General features: G+C 40.0%; 2 protein-coding genes across 5 annotated transcripts in view; one reads left to right on the forward strand and one right to left on the reverse strand.

The window, feature by feature from the left end:
- Positions 1 to 21,130, forward strand: part of LOC115300266 (acyl-coenzyme A synthetase ACSM4, mitochondrial) — a 22,462-nt gene extending 1,332 nt beyond the window's left edge. The window contains exons 2-14 of the mRNA XM_029949931.1: positions 816 to 1,026; positions 3,317 to 3,527; positions 6,844 to 7,051; positions 11,198 to 11,341; positions 12,210 to 12,366; positions 14,154 to 14,233; positions 15,681 to 15,804; positions 16,515 to 16,595; positions 16,737 to 16,838; positions 17,305 to 17,432; positions 17,529 to 17,628; positions 19,295 to 19,414; positions 21,015 to 21,130. Of these exons, the coding sequence (XP_029805791.1) occupies positions 816 to 1,026; positions 3,317 to 3,527; positions 6,844 to 7,051; positions 11,198 to 11,341; positions 12,210 to 12,366; positions 14,154 to 14,233; positions 15,681 to 15,804; positions 16,515 to 16,595; positions 16,737 to 16,838; positions 17,305 to 17,432; positions 17,529 to 17,628; positions 19,295 to 19,414; positions 21,015 to 21,125 (1,777 nt within the window). The 3' untranslated portion in view covers positions 21,126 to 21,130. The remainder of the gene's footprint in view (positions 1 to 815; positions 1,027 to 3,316; positions 3,528 to 6,843; positions 7,052 to 11,197; positions 11,342 to 12,209; positions 12,367 to 14,153; positions 14,234 to 15,680; positions 15,805 to 16,514; positions 16,596 to 16,736; positions 16,839 to 17,304; positions 17,433 to 17,528; positions 17,629 to 19,294; positions 19,415 to 21,014) is intronic.
- Positions 1 to 21,388, reverse strand: part of THUMPD1 (THUMP domain containing 1) — a 121,209-nt gene that overhangs the window by 90,855 nt on the left and 8,966 nt on the right. The window contains exons 5-9 of one of the 4 annotated variants that reach the window (XR_003911449.1): positions 20,625 to 20,763; positions 19,218 to 19,252; positions 13,000 to 13,136; positions 12,728 to 12,882; positions 546 to 1,395 (exon numbers count right to left, since the gene is read on the reverse strand). The gene's annotated coding sequence lies outside the window, so the exon portion shown is untranslated. Of the gene's footprint in view, positions 1 to 545; positions 1,396 to 12,727; positions 12,883 to 12,999; positions 13,137 to 18,808; positions 19,253 to 20,624; positions 20,764 to 21,388 lie in introns of those variants that run through there. The other 3 variants (XR_003911448.1, XR_003911450.1, XM_029945696.1) reach the window with 3 other exon arrangements.

Consider the following 21,388-nt stretch of genomic DNA (forward strand, 5'->3'; position numbering starts at 1 on the left):
TAGAACTCCCTTATGACCCAGCAATAGCACTGCTAGGGATTTACCCAAGAGAGACAGAAATGCTGATGCATAGGAGCACATGTACCCCAATGTTCATAGCAGCAATGTCAACAATAGCCAAAACATGGAAGGAGCCTAAATATCCATCACTTGATGAATGGATCAAGAAGATGTGGTATATATACACAATGGAGTACTCCATGGCAATGAGAAAGAATGACATATGGCCATTTGTAGGAAAGTGGATGGACCTTGAGGGTGTCATGCTAAGCGAAATAAGTCAGGCAGAGGACAGATATCATATGTTTGCATTCATAGGTCTAACAGGAAAACAAGAGAAACCTAATGGAGGACCAGGGGGAGGGGAAAGGGAAAGAGAGTTGGGGAGAGAGAGGGACGCAAAACGAGAGACTATCGAATACTGAAAATGAACTGAGGGTTGAAGGGAAAGGGGGAGGGGGGAAAGAGGTGTGGGGAAGAGCACTGGGTGTTGTATGGAAACCAATTTGACAATAAACTATTAAAAAAAGAAAGAAAATACAGTAATAAAAAAATTAAAAAATTAAAAAAAAGAATAATCTGATCACAGACAGAATGAAGAGGAGAGGTCAGTGAGAGGGAGACAAGTCCATGGCTGACTGTCACAGCCCTGAAGAAGGATGGGTGTTTTCTGGGTGTTCCCCAACTCCCTGGGGGACACACAGCCACAAGTCCACTCCCCAGTCTCACCGCAGAGCATCCACAGAGACTCACGTTCTGCCCCCATCTCTCCCCACAGGCTGCAGAACTTTCCACATCCATATCAGTTGACAAAGCCCTTTGGAAATCATGCTTTTTTCCCGCTATCAGATGTTCAGATTCATCTGGCTTGCCAAGCCAACTGGTCGATACCTTCACAAAGATCACCAGCTTTGGGTGCCTCTGACTCTTGCTGACTTTGAAGCCATAAATCGCTGTGAGAGATCATTGCCTAAAAACTTTAACTTTGCTGGGGATGTGCTGGACCAGTGGTCCCAAAAAGAAAAGGTATGACACAGTAGGCTTCCACTAGATGCTTGGTATCCATCTGTGTCTCAGTCTTCCATTTCCTTGTTCTGTGGTCTACTTGCCACTCTTCAGTTCCTTCATCCCTCTTGGTCTTCTTTGTTTGTTTTCCACTTGCCCTCCTCCATTCCCAGGGAAGATCTTTGATCCTCAACTCCATATGCTGTGTTTCTCTGGATCTTCCTCAGACCCTTTCATGGTAGTTACTCACAGAGCCCTGTCTTTTTTCCTTCATTTTCTCTTTTCTTTCATTTCCTTTAGCAGCTCTTTGCTCTCCATTTATCTGTTCAGACTGGTCACAGATGTATGGGATAAGCAGTAATTTGAGCTTTGGTTTCATAATAATCATCACTGGAGTAATTAGGATAGAACAAGAGGTAGAAAAGAATAAAGCAAAAAGCCTTGAGCGTTGGCAGTGTAGCCTCAGGTCAAGGTCCCTGCTTACTGACCCAACCCACACCAGGCTAAGCTAAACACTTACTTATCCATGCTTACCAAAATTCACTGCAAGGAACTGCGCCTCAAAAGATGCAGATACTAGATATACAAGGTATTAAATAACATTTAATCAATCTTTCCTATTAAATTAAGAGAAAAGTCTTTCTTTAAATCCATCAGATCTTTAACAGCTCTCTCACACTTGCTAAACTCTCTTTCAAACAGAAAGATCAAGTAGAAGTTGAATATTTCTAGACAAAATTTAAGGGCATATTTTATTTTCAATATATTTATTTTTCAGTAACCAATTTTTAGCAAGCAGTACTGGTTTTCCAATTATGGTGATGACCAAACACATTTTCCTTCTGAAGTAAATGTATACAAGTAAAAGGGAGGGAATGTAAAGAAAAATACAAAGAACAATAGCACAGGTGTAGGCAGATCTGACAAAAATAGTGATACTCAAATGACTAAAGATTAAGAAATACTGACCTATATTATTTCACCAAATCCCCATCACCACGCTGGGGGATTGCAAATAAGGAAGTTAACCTCATTGAAATTAAGCTCCTTATCCAAGGTCACCAGTCCCAAGAGTACATGAGTCAGACCCCAATCTTACACCATAAGGGTAAGGACTATAGTGCAATATAATGCGGTCATCTGGCATCTGAGCACAAATGCTGTGGGAACACAGAGAGGTCAGAGAGGAGGAGAAAAAGAGGCTGAGAAAGGCTTCATAGAGGAAATTAAATTGAAATTGAGTTTTGAAGTATTTTCCAGCCAGGGAAGGTAAAAAGAGAGTTCCAGATAAGGAAAGAAAAGAAGGTAGCTTTTTTTACAGGTAATATACGAAGTGAAGAGGTTTTTCAGTATAGATAGTATACTTTGTAGAATCATATGAGAAATTTTCTCCAGAAATCCACCAGTTGATGAGACTCCCCCAAAAGCCTGCCATCCTGTTTTTGTTACCTATGAAAACCATCCCTCAGCCTTTTGGGTAAGAAAAAGATGTTTGGGTACCTGGGTGATTCAGTTGGTTAAGCGTCTGCTTCTTGATTTCAGCTCAGGTCATGATCTCAGGGTCATGAGATTGAGCCCCAAATCAGGCTCTGTGCTGAGCGTGAAACCTGCTTAAGATTTTCTTTCTGCCTCTCTCTCTGCCCTTCTCCCTAGTCATGTGGGCACACGTGTGCAAGCTCTCTTTCTAAAAAAGATAGATAGATAGATAGATAGATAGATAGATAGATAGATAGATAGATTAGATAGATAGATTAGATAGATAGATAGATAAGATAGATAAGATAGATAAGATAGATAGATAGATAGATAGATTAAAAAAAGGTTCTTAGTTTCTAACCAAGCTTAGTACAACCATTGGGTTATTTGGATGGTACAGAAGCTATCGTAGACAAAAAAAATTTTTGGACATGGTAGTGTTCACAAAAATGGGTTGCAAGCTGGACAGTCAGTCTCAGCAAGAACAGGAACCAGTACAGTTCCCTGGAATATAGAAGCACCAAGAGCTCACACACAGTTTTTGCTTCAACTATATTCTATCTTTTTGTTCCTCTCAGAAAACTCAAAATCAGGGACGGAAGGTCGGACTCACCCAACATAGTTCATATGTCATGAACTGGCGGATGGACAATTACCCTCATGGGTTGTCTTATCTAAGCTGTATTCAGTAGGAGAGGAGTAGGTCCTCCAATGACAAACTGGGATGCTGTTACCAGAATCCAAAAGCACAGAGCTGAGAAGTAATGGCAGATGTCATATCTATTTGGTGGACAAGTCATGTAGCCTTCTCTCTTTCCCATGTGCCCATGGCCAGACAGGAGAGAGACCAGCCAACCCAGCCCTGTGGTGGGTGAATGGCAAAGGGGCTGAGGTGAAATGGAGCTTTGGAGAACTGGGCTCCTTGTCCCGAAAAGCTGCCAACGTGCTCACCAAGCCCTGCGGCCTAAAGAGAGGAGACCGAGTGGCCGTGATTCTGCCTCGTATCCCAGAGTGGTGGCTTATAAATGTGGCTTGTATGAGAACAGGTAGGTGCCAATATTTAACATTTCTAACTCATACAGAAACGGAGAGAGACTGACATTTGAGGTTTTTCTGAATTGTTAGTTCCAACTGAAACTATGCTTACAAAGAATAGAAAAATAAGAGTTAAGATGAAGAGCTACCATGAGGTAATAATAGTAACAACTACCTTAAGAGGTGGATATTGTGAAAGAAAGAAAGAAAGAAAGAAAGAAAGAAAGAAAGAAAGAAAGAAAGAAAAAAGAAAACAAAACAAAACAAGAAAAAGAAAGAAAAAAGAGGTGGGTATTATTGTGATGCCCATTTTGCAAAAGAGGAAACTAAAGTTCAGAGAGGTTAGGAAGCTTGTCCAAAGGTACACAGCTAGAAAGCTATGTAATTGGGATTTAAGCAAAAGCTCTATCAAAGCAAATGTGGACATTAATCACTCTTGGCAGAGCTGGTTATGATGTATTTATCCAGAGGGTCTTGAATTTACTTTTTTGAATTTATTTCAATTCTCCCTGATATGAAAACACTAAAGGCTTAACTGACTGAGCCACCCAGGTGCCCCCTGAAAACACTAAAGGAAGAAAAGGTATTTTAGAATACAAGGACTTATAAGAATATGACTGTGGAGACCAGCTGGAAAACCTCTGCCTTGTTCCAGGCAAAAAGCTTACTGTATTCAATGACACATTTCTTACCAAAGTAGTAATTTTTATTTTACCCCAAATATAAATTCTACAGTATTTTTTTCCACTCTAGGACAGAGGTCAGCAAAAACCATGGCCTACAGGTTGGCCATCTATTTTTGTAAACAAAGTTTAAAAATTTTAATGGCATACAGCCATGCTCCTTCATTTGCATCCTGTCTATATCTCTTTTTGCTCAACAACAGCAGAACTGCTAACTGAGACAAAGATGGGATGGCCCACAAAGCCTAAAATGTTTCCTATCTTGTGCTTTACTGAAAAAGTTTGTCAATTCCTACTCTAGAGCATGACACAGATGTTTATAAATCAATTACAGATAAATAAAAATACTGGGGCACCTGGGTGGCTCAGTCAGTTGAGCATCTGATTATTGATTTCAGCTGACATCAAGATCTCATGGTTGTGAGATCGAGCCTTTGTCAGGCTCTGCACTTGGGTATGGAGCCTGCTTAAGATTCCGTCTCTCGATCTGCCCCTCTTCCCTGCTTGCACCCTACCTCACAATAAATCAATAAACATTTTTAAAAAGTAACAATATTAAAGGATATAATACGTAGAGAACACAAGATATTTACTAAAATATCATTAATAAGAGAAAAAATTGGAAATATATAGAAATGATTAAATAAAGTTTAATAGAGGTGTATTTATTGCTACTTGAAATTATGATACCTCGAACATGATGGGATATCATTAAAAAGATAATTACAACGATTTCATAATGTATATTGGAAAATGCTCTTAATTACCAATTAAAATTTTTGGAAAGCAATATATAAAGTACTTTTTGTATCTAGTATAAAAGGGAACTTGGAAATGTGAAGCCAACTGCATGTTGGAAGGAGGTTAAAAGTAGTTTGTCATTAATAATGTACTTAATATTACTTAACGTAATTTAAGCAATTTGTGAAATGCCAAGATTATAAACAAACTCCCAGGCTGAATGATCAAAAACATTCAGTTAATTAGGTGTTAAGCAAGCAGCTGAAGATTGTTTTCTAATTCAGAATCATTAAATCTTCTGAGTGAATATTGAGATACTTATATTGTACCCTGTGGCAAAATACTTCACTTTTGCTACAAGGCTAAAGTCTGAAACCCACCAGTAGAGAACTTCTCCTTAACCCCCATGCTATGCACTGAACATACTCCTGTCAAAAATCTATAAGGAGTACTAATAATTTCTGAGCCATTAAGAACAAGTGTTTGCAAAGTAAATAATCTTGTATTTTTATATAGAGTGCACTATCTGAGGTCCTGTAAGGTATCTCCTTGTTAACTTCCTTATTGTCATATATTCATTTTCTCAAGAGGAGAATGACATGTAAAACTTTTAAAATATATTCAGTGAATAAAGTCTCCTTTCTAGGAATTAAAGGCCACTTCTTCCCATTTAGCTTACTTCAGGAAACTCACCAAGAAAGTAGTCTGCTATAGAGTACGGGTCTTGGGAGTCTAGGAAATGCATCTTTGAAACCTGGGTGCCACTTACAGACTCTGTGACCCTTGGGCTAGTTGTCATCCACACACTGGGACTGATTTTAAGTGAGACAGCAGGTGCCTCATAAATGCTCAGGAAATGTTAGTGGCTGTTTGTAATGCTTTACATACACTCCGCTTTCCTTCACTGATTCACCTTAGAAAGTGCAAACCACCTTCCCTCTGTTTTTCACTTAATTCTCCCATATATGTCCTTCTCATAAGGAACTGCGACTTTAAAACCAGGTCCATCTCAGGCCAGTGGTTAGAATGGGGAGGTAGGATACACTAAGCATTGCCACAGGAGTGCCAAAGGAGTGCAAGCCAACTTTGATGACTCCAGACCACTGAGAAGACCCAGGTTTGAGGGCTCACTCTGCCCCTCACTGGCTATGACTCAATCTCATATTCCATCAATTGGCAACAACTGCATGGACCTACATGGCTTTCTAGAACAGTGGTCTCCAGGCTCTTCTGACTGCACAATCTATCAATAAAAATATTTGGGACACACATCCTCCCATCTGGATATAACATTTATATTGTTCTTCTGCACTAATATAGCATGCATGTTATAAAACATATACAAAAATTAGATTAAAAATAAAGAATTCTAATATCTCTATAAAATTTTTTAAATTCTCATTTTTCTTCTTATCCTTAGTGGATTACCCTGCAAAATTCACATTGGAGACCACTGGTTCAGAGGACTAAGATAATGTTCATGAAAATGTGTTATGAGCTGTAAAGTACTATTTAAGTATTACATAATAATGATGCAAATATCTCACAAAAATGTTATACCATTATAATGTCTACTATATGCCAGACACTATTATTTTCTCTCATTTTTCAGATAAGGAAAGGAAGGCACAGAGAGATCAAGTAAGATGTTCACAAAGCTAGTAAGTCGCAGGGACAGAATTAGACGCAGGGACTATCAGAATCTGAAGCCAGTGCTCTAATGATCTCCCAGTGACCAGGGTCCTATGGGGACTGAGGATGTCCCTGGGGACTGAGTCAGGGGTAGCTAAAGGCTGTAACCCACAACTCCTCTCTACCAAGTACAAAGCCTATTTCCACAGTCTCTGATCTAACCTGATGGACAAAGAGTTCCATTCAGCTCAGGACCCTGTCTCCTTCCCAGGGCTGGTCTTCATGCCAGGAACAACCCAGCTGACAGCAAACGACATTCTCTACCGGCTTCAAGCATCCAAAGCCAAGTGTGTTGTGGTCAGTGAGGAGGTAGTCCCAGCAGTGGAGTCCATCATGTCAGAGTGTCCCGACTTAAAGACCAAACTCCTGGTGGCTCCATACAGCCAGAATGGGTGGCTCAGCTTCCAGGAATTATTTCAGTGAGTATTTTCCCCCGCCTCATCTGCAGTCCCAGCAAAAACACCTGTATCTCAGAGTCTCTTTGCCTCCAAAGACTCAGCAATTATATCAGTTGATCCAGACTCCTTCTCATAAAAGAATCACCTAATAGAAGATTTTTAAGCACAGGAGAAAAGATGTAGCTCTGTCTCCATTTCCCTACCTCCTACTGTGGACTGTGAGGAGTATCCTCCACGGCTTGGACTGGCCTAATCCTAGATCACATCACCCACTACTCTCCCTGCCTTGATTTCCTCTGGCCACCCTTTAATTCCTCAAACATGCCCCACTTTAGGGCCTTTGCACCTGCTGTTTCTTCTACCTGGAATGCTTCACAGCTGACTCCTTTCTGTCAGATTTTAGTTCGAATCTTTTATTCTCAGTGAGATTGTCTCTGACCACTCTATCATATCATCTTGTTTTCTTCATAGCACTCATTACTATCTGAATGTGTCCAATCACTTTTCCCTTATCTACTGTATTTTTATCCTCTGCAATAGGGGTTAGCAAAACAGGGCCCATGGGCCAATTCTGACTCAGCACCTGTTTTTGTAAATCTTATAAGAATTGAGTAGAGTAGGGGCACCTGGGTGGCTCAGTTGGTTAAGTGTTTGACTTCAGTTCAGGTCATGATCTCATGACTCATGAGTTTTAGCCCTGCATCAGGCTCTGTGCTGGCAGCTCAGAGCCTGGAGTCTGCTTTGAATTCTCTGTCTCCCTCTTTCTATGCCCCTCTCCCGCTCATGCTCTGTCTCTCTCTGCCTCAAAAATAAATAAACATTAAGAACTGAGTACAGAAGTTACAACAGAGACCATATGGCCTACAAAGTCTAAGACATTTACTATATGGACCTTTATAGAAAATGTTTGCCAAACTCTGCCCTAAACTGTAAGCTCCAGGGGCGCCTGGGTGGCTCAGTCGGTTAAGCATCCGGCTTCGGCTCAGGTCATGAACTCATGGTTCATGGGTTAGAGCCCCATGTCGGGCTCTGTGCTGACAGCTAGCTCAGAGCCTGGAGCCTGCTTCAGATTCTGTATCTCCCTCTCTCTGACCCTCCCCTGCTCATGCAGGTGTGTGTGTGTGTGTGTGTGTGTGTGAGTGAAAAATAAATAAAATAGCATACCCTCCCCTGCTCATGCAGGTGTGTGTGTGTGTGTGTGTGTGTGTGTGTGTGTGAAAAATAAATAAAAAAGCATAAAAAAAATACACTGTAAGCTCCAAGAAGGCAGGGGCACCATTTATCTGCTTGGTTGATCACCCTATCTCCAGTTCCTACCATATAGTTGGTACCTAATAAATATTTGCTGAATGAATGAATGAACAAAACAGATCACTGAACCTCGGTTTTACTCATATATAAAACAGGGATAATTGTAATGCACATATCTCAAGTGTTATTTGAGGATAAAATAAGCTAATATGTGAGAAAGTGCTTCCTCAACTATATTTAAAAAAAGAATAGAATGTTAGTTAATGGTATTATCCTTCAAAGAGCTATTAAATAGCTTATTTTTAACAATTCTTCCAGAGAAGCTTAAGAAAGAAGACACGAATATCATGGGGCAGTGTTTTGTGGGTTTTTTTTTTTCTGAAATGAAATTTTATCCTACTAATTAATTTAAACCAAATTCCTGTTATTAGTCAATCCCAAAATTCTCTCCCAAGAGCTATGGCACTGAATACTATTTGTGTCTTTTATAAGCTGTGTAACTTGGAATAAGTCAAGTAACATCTCTGAAACATTATCTTATCCACAGAATGGGGGTAAGGATAGTATCTACTTCACAGGGTTGTAGAAGAATTAAATGTGATGAAGCCTGTGAAGTGTTAAGTATAAGCCTGGCACAAGCAATCACTCCACAAATATTACAGTAATTATAATTACTTGTATTAGTTTCAGTTAATAAAGTTATTCAGCAATGCAGTGATTCCCTAAGGTAATAGTATCCAGATTATTTGAATATGCATCTCCATCAGTAAAATATTTTTAACACACTCCCCCTTACATGTACATTAATTTATAAGTTATATACATGTTTTTGTATATTATACAAATACAAAAAATAAATACTTTAAAGAATGAATATAAGAATACATATAATTTGAAGTCCTCCTAGTTTATTCACCATCTCAAATATCTTACATACCCCTTGGTGGCAAGCACCCCTTCTTTGGAGGCCCCTGCCCTAAACAACTCTGCAATGTGCCATTGAGTCCCTTAAAGGTGCCCAAAAAATCAGAGTAAAAAGGACTTTGAACTCACCGAGTAGCAAGACATCCCAACATTTAGTGGCATAAAGCAAAAATCATTTTATTTTCTCAAGATTCTGTAGGTCAGAAGTTAATGCAGGGTCACCTGGGTGGCTCAGCTGATTAAACACCCAACTTCAGCTCAGGTCATGATCTCATGGTTTGTGGTTTGAACCCCACATTGGACTCTGTGCTGACAGCTCAGAGCCTGGAGCCTGCTTCAGATTCTGTGTCTCCCTCTCTCTCTGACCCTCCCTCTCTCACACTCCGTGTCTCTCTCTCTCTTTCAAAAGTAAATAAACATTAAAAAGAAGTCCATGCAGGCCTCAGCAGAGGCAGCTTGTCCTTCTCCGTACAAGCTGGACTGCAGCTCGAGGACTCAAGGGGGTCTCCTCACAAGTCTGAGGCTCTGGTGTGGGCTGAAGCACCTCCCTTGTCCCATACGTGGCCTCTCTCTCCAGCAGGAGGGTCTGAACTTTTTCCTATGGGCTGCATTCCCCCTAGTGAAAGTGAAAACTATCAAGCCTCTTAAGTCCTAGGCTGGAAGTCAAAGAAATTCTGCCATACTCTGTCAATCAAAGTTAGTTATAAGGCCAGCCAAGATTCAAGCAGAGAGGACACAAGCTCCACTCCTCACTGAGGGAATGGCATGCTTGGGCCAGACAGCAAGGAAACGTTGGAGCTGTCTGGCCAGATAATCTTACACAGATACTGTTATTATTATCTATACATAGAATGCTCTTGGCTTTCGTAATAGGAGACTCATGTATAATTGGCTTAACCAACATAATTTTATTATATGACAAATAAGAAGTACAGAGGTAGAGCAGAATGAGAGTTGGTTATTTAGTGTCTCAATAAAATTAGCATGAACCCAGATTCATTCATCTTTCCATGGTGCCATCCTCAGTGTGTCTGCTAATCCCTCCCGTGATCCCAACGTGTCTAGGGTTGTTCCAGACATCATGTACTTTCACAACTATATTCAAAGTCCAGGAAACAAGATGGGTGGGGTGGGGAGAGGAAGCATCCCTTCCTCATGACTCTTCAGAATAAGGAAACACTTTCCATAAAGCCTTTAAATCTCATTGACCATAACTGCAACATGTACCCATTCCTAAATCAGTCTCTGGGACAAGAATTACCATGACTGGCTTAGGATAATCAAGATTCACCACCTAGAGCTATATAAGGAACACTCTCCCCTGAAGCATATGACTGCCTGAAACATGAACAGTGCAGGGAAGAAGAATGGAATGCTATGTGGTAAGCAAATAACTGTGTCTGCCAGCAATACTGAAGATGCTGAATAAAAGTATTAAAAAGTTTAATTCAAATGCCAAAAGATCTTCCTTTAAATCATAAAAACTCCTGAAATGTTAATAACCAATTCACAAAGATTCACTGATTTTTTTAAAAAATTCATAGATTAAAAGAAGCACTGAGAGAAAAATTTAAACAAAATACACATCCTTTTGTCATTGAGTTTGAAAGTCATCCTTGCTATCTATGCTGTTTATACAAAGGTGGCACTTAAAAAAAGAGACAAACGAGTTGTGAAAGCTTAGTACTGATTTAGAAAGTCCCTTTAAGATTTCTTGAGAATTTCCTCTCAAGGAAGCTTTGGATTAGGTTTTGTTCTATTAAGTGTTTTCTGGTATCAAGATGGCATAAGCAGCAGAGGAGGGGAAAACACGTGTGTGTGTGTGTGTGTGTGTGTGTGTGTGTGTGTGTGTATATATATATACACACACACACACACACACACACACACACACATACACATATATACATATACATACACACACCCACATGCACAACAGAGTTAAACTGGTCTGCCATCTTCAGCCACCATGTTGGGATCCATATTTTACAGATCTGCCTCTGCAGAGCACAGCTGTGTAGAAACAGGAAGTCAAGAACCAATGGCCATTTATTTCACCAGTGGGACCACAGGTGCTCCCAAGATGGCCCAGCACTCTCAGAGCAGCCTCGGAATTGGGTACACCCTCTGTGGAAGGTAGGGTGAAAAACCGTTTTTGCTAAACTCTCCCCTGAGCTGCCAACATGGGTATCCAACTGAGCTGACACCTCCAGTTGGATGGCTATTAGATTTCTCCAGTGTAATGTCTGCAAAACAGAACCCTTGATGCCCCTGCCCAGTCTTAGCTCAGTAGATGACACCATCTCACCAACTGATCAAGCAAGAACTTATGGATTAGATAGGCAGTGGGAATTAAGGAGTGCACTTGTGATGAGCACAGGGTGATGGACAGGAATCAACCTTGACCACGTCTCAAACACAGTGTGTCTGGCTCCTTCTCACTTCCAGAGAAGCTCACCTACACAGAAAGGCCTTCCTAGGTATCTTCAAGCTATCACACTATCCGTTTTATTTTCCTCAGAGCACTTATCAATATTTGACATTTTGATACTGATCTATATTCTTATTCATTTTATTGTGTGCTTATTTGCTATCGGTCTTGCTGAAGTAAGAGCAGACACCTGGTCTATCTCACTCACTTACTATGCTAGGGAGAAGTGCCTAGCATATATTCACACAATAAACACTTGTTGCATCAATGACCAAACATAGAATATTATGCCAAACTCAGCCTCCCACTCTATTTTCAGATTACCTAGGATTCTGGAGAAGTCCTCTAATAAAATAACAAAAGTGGGAGGTAGAATAGTAGCTCATCCTGCTTTCTGGCTTTTGATCTTTCTCTGTAGCCCTGGATATTCTGGCCAGTTCTCAAAGACAGCAGTTTGTTTGCTTTTCTGTTTTTGTTTTGTTTTGTTCTTTTGTTTTGTGTGTGAGGGTTGCTTTGTTTTGTTTTTGTTTTGTCTTGTCTTGTTTTGTCTTGTTGCTTCTCTGTATTACTTAGGTATTGGCTCGATCTGAAGTCCTCAGATGTCATATGGAACATGTCTGACACTGGCTGGATCAAGGCTGCCATTGGCAGTGTGTTTTCGTCCTGGCTTCAGGGAGCGTGTGTCTTTGTACATCGGATGGCCCAATTTGATACTGACACATTCTTAGATGTAAGTCGTGGCTTCTAGCTACATTTCTCCCTTGTCTCCTCTAAAACTACAGAGAAATGATTCTTCAGAATATAGTTTCCTGGGCTTGTGGAAATAATTCCTTTTAAGAAATGAAGTCTCCAGCGACTTGGCCTTTGAATATACTTAACAGAGAGGGGACACCCACAACATTCTCAGGGATAAAATCCACTCTGTTGCCTCAGACTCTTCAGGCTTTCTCCTGTCCCACTGAGAGTGAAGTTCTAAGTAATAAATTACAAGTCTCAAGTCTAAACAAATCTTTGGTTTCTGATTCAGTGAAACAAAAACAATAGGGCATAAATCCTAAACCCTGTATAGAGAAGACTGGAGGTGGAGTTACCTTTCTCCCAGAGCGCTCCTTCCGTTCTCCTCTCACTCGAGCTTCTCACTTTGTTAATTCTCAGAACCCAATCTTTGTCTTCAAGCCAGGCATGTCCTTCCTTCTCAGCCAGAGACAGCAAGATTGAGGTTTCAGATTGCTCTGGTTTCTTTAGCCTTTAGGAAGATGTGATTCAGGCCAATTATTTTTCACCCATGAAAAAGCAATTATGTTTAACGAAATACATATTATTAAACAAACACCACACCTGTGTGGATAAAAACTATACTCACCCTGTTATTTTGCTAACTGGTCTGACGAGATGGCTTGAGGGTCTTAACAGAAATGCTGGGCAACATAAGAACTAGGATCTCTACATCAGGTTAGCCAAGTGCCCTAAGAAGATAAACTAAGTTTGCAGTTCTGAAACCTGCATTTAAAAAATAAGAATACCTTTTAATAAAACATTAAATATTTATAGTATTTAAGTAAAATAAATAATATGTTCTTATTTTAATCAATTTATTTAATAGTATATTAAGGCACAGTAATGTTGGTAATATGTTAATAATATTAATATATTAATCTATATTATTTAATAACATTAAATAAGTCAACTAAAATAAGAATATTCTTATTTTACAAAGATAGCACATGTATTTTAAGTGCTTTAAAAACTACGCTATTCTTAGTTATAAACACTTAAATCTATTAAGAATAGTTGGAATCCAGGGAGGAAGTACACACAGTAGAAATACTCACAGATCAAGTTTTTCATGATCCAGATAGCCTAGAAATACATCTTGAAAGCATTCTCTCAATTGCTTAAATTTAATACAAACTGTCAATTCATCTCTTGGCATAGTCAAACCTCTCTAGAAACAGGACATCTAAAACATGAATATCTTTCTAGATTTAACCTGCCTTTGTCATTATTTTTAAGGAGCTAGAGGTAAAATGAGCCCAGCAAATCTGGGTCTGGAAAATGACTTGTTCATTTAATCAATCCACTCGAAAAGACTGATGTCTTTTATAGAAAGAGTATTGGGAAAGTTTTGGTAGGTCACCTCACATCTAGGGTGAGTACTGTGTAGGAATATATGGGCAGGAGGTTTCAAAATTCCACCATGAAATGTCATTTGCACCCCTGAGGTAGAATCAACCAGTTCCTACTTTGGTGTTGGTCTCAAATTCGACCGTTTTCTTTTTGTTGAATTTGACTGTATATGTCTATTACTGTAACATATATGTATTCTTTCCAATAGTTTCAAGTTTCCAACCGACATCCAGTTACGAGTAACAACTAATAAATGCTTGCTCTCTTATGCCTGGTAGTGATCATGAGATGGAAACATGTTAGTGATAGAGGATGAGGGGTTGCAGACATCAGCTCTGGTTGTGGCCTCTAATGAACCATTTCTGACAACTGTCTTTCTCCATCATCCAGACGCTTACCACTTATCCCATCACGACCTTGTGCAGTGCTCCAACCGTGTACCGGATGCTTGTGCAAAAAGACCTTAAAAGGTACTTGGGCAGAAATAGAAATCTCCATTTGAACCACAAACAAATGCTACAGTCCAGCATCACAGATCTCCCCTTCTCAGCACAAGATATCCAGGGTTCCCTCAGTCTTGCCACTATTCACATTTGGGCTGAATAATTATGTGGTGTCAGGGACTGTCCTGTGCACCGGAGGATGTTGAGCAACATTCTTCCTGGCCTCCACCTACGAGCTGCCGGTAGAACTTCCCTTGCAACCATCAAAACTGTCTCCAGATATTTCCTAATTAGCTCCCAGTTGCCCCTAAGGGGCAACTGAACATCTTTGCAGGGACAACCAGAGCCCTGCAGTCTGATAACCAACCTCCCTCCCCCAAGTACAACTGCATTTATATTGTCTTGAAGAGAAGCGAATGAAGTCTTATGGCTTGAAGAGTATAATCAATTTATCCAAATCATCTGAACACCTAGTGGACTTGCAGTGCATATTTACTTAACTAATACAAAATGAATACATGAGAAGAATGAGAAAGGAAGAGAGAAATAATTTAAGTAGTGTAGGTTCACCCATCCTCTGTCCCCCCAAGTGTGGATGCCCAGAAGGGAGAGTGCTATGAAACCAAATAAAGCAGATGTGAATGTGAGCATCTTGCTCAACATTTCAAGAGTAGTTTAGGGCTTTCCAGGGTTATTTTGAATAGGCACAACCACTGTGCTGCCCACTGGACACCTCAATGCACTGGAACTGGGGTATTCCAGACTTTCTCACTTGAGAAAGTGGGCAGTGGAGTAGTAAGACCAGTGGTTAAATGCCCAAGCTCCAGAGTCAGACATGTAGGGCTCCACTATTTAATGACAGTGTGACCTCAGACACTCAAGATGACCTTGCAAAGTCTCCCTTAACTCTATCCACAAGAGAGGATTAAGAGTTCCCTCATAGGGTTGTGGAGAGAATTCAGGGAAGCAGCCAACTTGGTGAGAGACTTGACAAATAGTAAGTGCAGAGTAGTCAATTCAGCCCCCCCCCTTTTGTTTTATATGTGAGGCCTTGGACAACCTCTTTATGTTCTCTCAGCCTCAAGTTCCTGATATTTAAAATAAGGATGTGAGGATATGAGAATGCTCCTAAAGCCCTCACATGGTAGGTACTCAATTAATGTTAGCTGTTTTATCACTTGGCCCATATAAGTTCTTAAGATCATTATTAGCATTTTCTCCTACCTTCTCCCCTCCTTTAATGGCCTGCTAAAATGCGAGGTCTGTCCGGAAATTTTATTTGAATTACTAACATGCCCCACACACCTACAACCATGTCTGGCAAAATAGTGGGTGCTCAAAAATATTTGCTGACTGAACCTTCCTAGTACTTGTCTTTCCTAGCTTGTTTGCTTGTTGCTAGAACATTCTAATAATGTTTTAATGAAAGCCAGTCAGGTTTCCACCATCAAAGACCCTACATCTGTGTCTACAGATATAAATTCAAGAAGCTACGGCACTGCTTGACAGGAGGGGAGCCACTTAACCCGGAGGTGCTGGAACAGTGGAAGGCGCAAACTGGACTGGAACTCTATGAGGGCTACGGACAGACAGAAGTGGTATGTTTAACGGGCAGTTAAATTTAGCATATTGGGAGCCTTTCAACCCCAGGCTGAGCCCCTGAAGAGCCCCCTTGGTGCTCTAAATTTTTATGGAATTTCTCAGGATACCTTACCTTGCAAGTAACTACCAAAACCTCTGAATTGCCCAATTAGGCTTAGCTAGAGGGGAATTAGAATTATTCCTTACAGTCTTCCTGCCTTCTCCCCATGCCAGAGAAGTCTCAAAGGTGTTAGGGGTCAGAGAGGGTCCGAATTGAGCAGCTCATCTTCTCAGCAACACTGAGGACCCCAGAGAGCCCCACCGGGGAATTTATCCCAAGGTGTACTAAGTGGTGCCCTTAGTCTAAGGAGCAGTTTTCAAAGTGTGGTCCTCCAACCAGCAGCATCAAATTTCCAGCATGTGTAAATTTGGTAGCAATTCAAATTCTCAAACACCCCACCTGGCCAGACCTACTAAATCAGAAACTGAGATGGTGCCTGGCAATCTGTGCTTGAAAAATGAATGCTCCAGGTGATTCTGGTACACACTCATGTTTGAGAAACACTGATCTAAAATAATGTGTGTGTGTGTGTGTGTGTGTGTGTGTGTGTGTTTAACTGGGAAAATCAGCCCAGTCAAAACTAAGTCTTATGTTTTATTGTCATGATATAAATAGCTACAGAAAATGAATTTTTACATCCTTATATAAAACATGTTCTCTTAATAGGGAATAATTTGTGCCAATCAGAAAGGACAAGAAATTAAACCGGGCTCAATGGGCAAAGGAGTACAACCCTATGATGTTCAGGTGGGTAATGTCTGACTGTTTCAATAAAGACAAAAAAAAAAGTTTTACAGTTTTCTACTAGTCATTGTACAACTATTTATAACCTGTTTTCACATTGTAAAAAGAAAATTTTAGGTACCTAAATTGTTTCTTTTGTTCTAGATTATAGATGAAAATGGCAATGTCCTACCACCTGGCAAAGAAGGGGAAATTGCTCTCAGACTAAAGTCCACACGGCCTTTCTGTTTCTTCTCTGAATATGTGGTACAAGAATGTAGAATATGCTAGTTACACTTTCACAGAAAATGTGGTACAGGGAACCACACAGACTTGGGTTTGGATTTCATATCCACTACGCATTGCTGTGTAAACTTGGGCAAGTCACAAAGTCCAAGTCTATTTCATCAACTGTAAGATGGGGAGAATATATCATCTATCTTCTAGGAGTTGTGCAAAGATTAAATTCTATGTGTAAGAAACAAGTTGCAGTGATTGTCCTCAGAAAAGACAACTAGGCAGGCTGCAGAAGGCAGGGAGGGAGTGATAGGGGGAGGTAGAGGTGGAAGAGGGGGTTACTTTTATTACATTCTTGAACCTTTTGTATTCTACACTAGGAATTATATTTTTAAAAATTAATTTCTTTTAGATATAGAATGTACAATGTACTAGTCACTCCATGGGTGTCACACCCCTTTGTCTATTCTGACCAAGAGTCATCTTTGATTCCTAGGACAATCCAGGGAAAACTGCTGCCACGATAAGAGGGAATTTTTATGTCACTGGAGACAGAGGAGTGATGGACAGCGACGGGTATTTCTGGTTTGTCGGTAGAGGTGATGATGTCATCATATCCTCTGGGTTTGTATATTTACCACTCTTAGGAAGTAACTGACTGTCAGGGGAGATCTCCTACTTGGGTGGTGTAGTTACCAAGGGCTTCTTTTCCTCTTCCAGGTACCGTATTGGGCCATTTGAAGTGGAGAGTGCACTAATTGAGCACCCAGCAGTTGTTGAATCAGCTGTTGTCAGTAGTCCAGATCCAATCAGAGGAGAGGTAGAATGAATGTCATTAATGTAGCAATTTCATATTTTCAAGTTCTATCCATTTGACCATGTTAAAGAGTGAATCAAGAATAGTCATATAGTTCTCATTATGAAACACACATGTGCCAAAAATGTATACTAGGCAATCAACTTAACAAATGAATTGTATCTCATTGAATGGACAGAAACTCCACTCAAACTGACTTTATAGTTTTAAAAAAAAAAGGACTGGCTCACACATAAGTGAGGTCTTCAGGTACAGCAACATCCAAGGGTTCATGTGAAGTTAGCAACACTGTCTCTCTCCATCTCTTGGCTGTTGTTCTTTAGGTTGGTTCCATTCGGGAGGGGTTCTTCCTACTTGACAGCAACCACTCCAAAGGCACACAGGTTAACAACCAGGAAAGGAGACAGCTCCCTTTCCACCAGTTTCAAGCAACTCCCAGAATAACATTTGCCTATCTAATCAATGTGGTTCAGGGAACGGTGTGCTCACTGGCCAGACCTGGATCAAATACCAATCACTGGAGGTAGGAGTTAGTGTCAACACCACTAGTGAGAGAAGTTAGGGTGATTTTCTGTAGGAAAATCAGGGTACCATTACTATAAGACGAACGCATGATGCTACAGAAGAAAAAAACAGCAGATTTTACTATTGTCACGGAAATCAGAATACATTTTGTTACAGGAACAATGCAAATAAGAGATTGTGGCCAGATTCCCAAACAAGTCCCACAAGCCTACTTTTGACCTAATAAAAGGGAATCCGGGGAATGATGGGAATAGCCTTAGGTTTAGGAGGAGACGTTTCCTTTCCTCAAGGAAATTTCTTATAGACTCAGTAAGTAGCAAAAGTTCAAAATCCGTTTGTGTACCAACATCCCCCCCACATCTCTTCCTCTACCGCCGTTCACACACCAGTGACCCTCTGCAGTGACTCCATGGATCCCATACGCTTGTACCACCTCCCCGCTCAGTGAATTCCATTCTCCAAAGTATTTTCCTTCTGCCACCATATTCTCAATGTAGCTGATTTCAGCTGAACATTAGAAGTAAACACCGACTGGAATCAATGTAGGAATAATTAATAATTTATACTTAACTAACCTCAATAATTATCTAAGTAGTGGGTTTTGAATAGAATTCCAAAGAGAAGCAAAAAAAAAAAAAAAAAGCCAAGAAAGACCTTTCAGCAGTAGACAGCTCTTTCCTGAGAGTTCATCTCCCAGCATACAAAATCCCTCCACTAAGCCTCCCCAAAACCCCTTTCAAACCATATTCTCTGGAAACTCCATTTGTTCCCCCATTACATACACTGTTACGTACACTGTTAGAAGTGTAGGCTTGAAATAAGTGGTAATCTGTAAATCAAGGATTGCCTATATAAAATATAGGATTAGTCTGCCTGAAATGTCAAGTACACGTGGACATGTAAATAAAACTCAAATTTTACCCTTACTGAAACACTGCACTCCTCACACTCAGAAACCATTTATCTGGAATTAGATCTCAAAACCTCATTTGTATCCAAGTCCTGTTCAGCGGTGATCTCTGGATTTGCATTCATCACTCAAGCTGCTGTTAACAAATAAGAAGTACCTGTGTTCAGCATTGGCTCCAAACTCTTGATATGTCTGAAAAACAAACATCAATAGAAATTGACTTTTCTCCTGCAGGTAGTGAAAGCTTTTGTAGTCTTATCTGCACCTTTTAAATCATCCAACCCAGAGAAATTAACTCTTGAACTTCAGGATCATGTGAAAAAATCCACTGCACCTTACAAATATCCAAGAAAGGCAAGTATTTTTGCCCAAAAGTTAATCTATTACCAAACATGGGTCTAAGGTAGTAAGTACATAGATTTCATTAGCTTGTGACTTTATGTTCACTCAGTATGTAAGTAGAAGATACTATTTCAGCTTGTTTTGCCCTAACAATTTTGCTTTAGAAAATTTATTTTAGGACATATACAAATGTTTGATAAACTAGCTTTGATCAACTCTGCAATACTGAGTAACCACTAAGGATCTTTATAAGACCTTATTAAGACTTTATAAGTACCATTCCATGAGAAAAAAAATACTGGCAAATTGTTTTTAAAAACAATTTAAAAACGTTGGGTGACTCAGTTAAGCATCTGATCTTTTTAATGTTTTTATTTATTTTTATTATTTTTGAGACAGAGATTCAGAGCATGAGCGAGGAGGGGCAGGGAGAGAGGGAGGCACAGAATCGGAAGCAGACTCCAGGCTCCGATCTATCAGCTCAGAGCCCGACACAGGGCTCAAACCCACGAATGTGAGATCATGACCTGAGCTGAAGCTGGAGGCTTAGCTGACTGAGCTACCCAGGCACCCCAGCATCTGATTCTTGATTTTGGCTGAAGTCATGATCTCATGGTTATGAGAGCCCCATGGCAGGCTCCACGCTGAGTAAGGAATCTGCTTGGGATTCTCTCTCTCCCTTTCTCCCCATCTCGTGCTCTCTCTCAAATAATCTTAAGTTTTAAAAAAATGAAAATAGCACCTGATTCAACAATCATGGCATTCTTGATCCATAATACCCTTACAAATTCAAAGCACAGGCCTTTAAGTATCAAACTGGCCAAACTTAAGCCTCAGAAAAAAAAATATATATATTATCCAAAGAAACTGTAGGATCTTTCCTGAAACCTTCTTTTTCAAGGGAGGATTTAAGAATAATTCTATGTAAAAACATGGAGATGGCACTGCAACTTCCTTCCTTCTCATCCCGTAATAGAACTGGTTGATATTGATCCTTAACATGAGAATTCCATTTCAGTTGATATTTCAACCAAAAGATAGTTAACCTTGACCTAAGAATAGTTACACTTTCTCCATTAACTTTACTAAATCCATGACAGTTGATTTTCAGAAATGTTGTTTGAGAAAATTTTAAAATACAAAAGTTACATCTTGAGGCAGGGAAATGAAAAGGGGATTTTACCATGGGCATAAGGGGATAATTGTGTGTACTCAGAATTACCTTTCAAAAATCTCCCTGAGAAACTGCAGGACTCAGTTCTTAAAAGCCCAAACTCCAAGAATTAACTTCTTTCCTTGCGCATTTAGGTGTGGCCTCTATTTCCCTGGGGTAGTGGAGGCCGATCCTATGTCCAGTTGAACTGGATGGGAGGCAATGGAGTAATTATTATATTCTTCTGACAAAGCATGTAACGTTTGCACTAAAAACCCACAGTGCAGCTCCTTGTCAACTTTACTGTATAAACACAAGAATTTCAGTGAGCTTAGGCTAAAAGAACCCCTAGACTCAAACTCCATGCCGGAGTTGCATGAAAGCTCTCCCTATTATACGGACAGCTGGGATTGTCAAAATGGAATCAAGTGTCTCATAATCTGTTTCTCTGTTAATTAGGTCGAATTTGTTCCAGAACTCCCAAAGACAATCACCGGGAAAATCAAACGCAACGTTTTGAGAGACCACGAATGGGGTCGAACAAAGCCTGATAATAGACTATGGCGTTAAGTTGTTACAGGGCTACTCTTTTTCAGTCCTTGCTTCCTGATAATTTAGTGACTAGTCTCTTAATATGCTGAAGATTTCTTCTGGTTGAAAAACTCAATTTCCGTTTTGCACTTAGCCAAAAACTAAACGAAAATCTAAAAACATTTGGGAAGAAAATGTTATAATGACCAAACTGACAAAAGCAATGATTTTAATGATTTGTAGGGTTTAACATAGCAAATGATTACTTAGAAAAGCACAGTGGACAGTGAATTATCTTGTGC

The sequence above is a fragment of the Suricata suricatta genome, chromosome 8, assembly GCF_006229205.1.
Source record: "Suricata suricatta isolate VVHF042 chromosome 8, meerkat_22Aug2017_6uvM2_HiC, whole genome shotgun sequence".
Lineage (NCBI taxonomy): Eukaryota > Metazoa > Chordata > Mammalia > Carnivora > Herpestidae > Suricata > Suricata suricatta.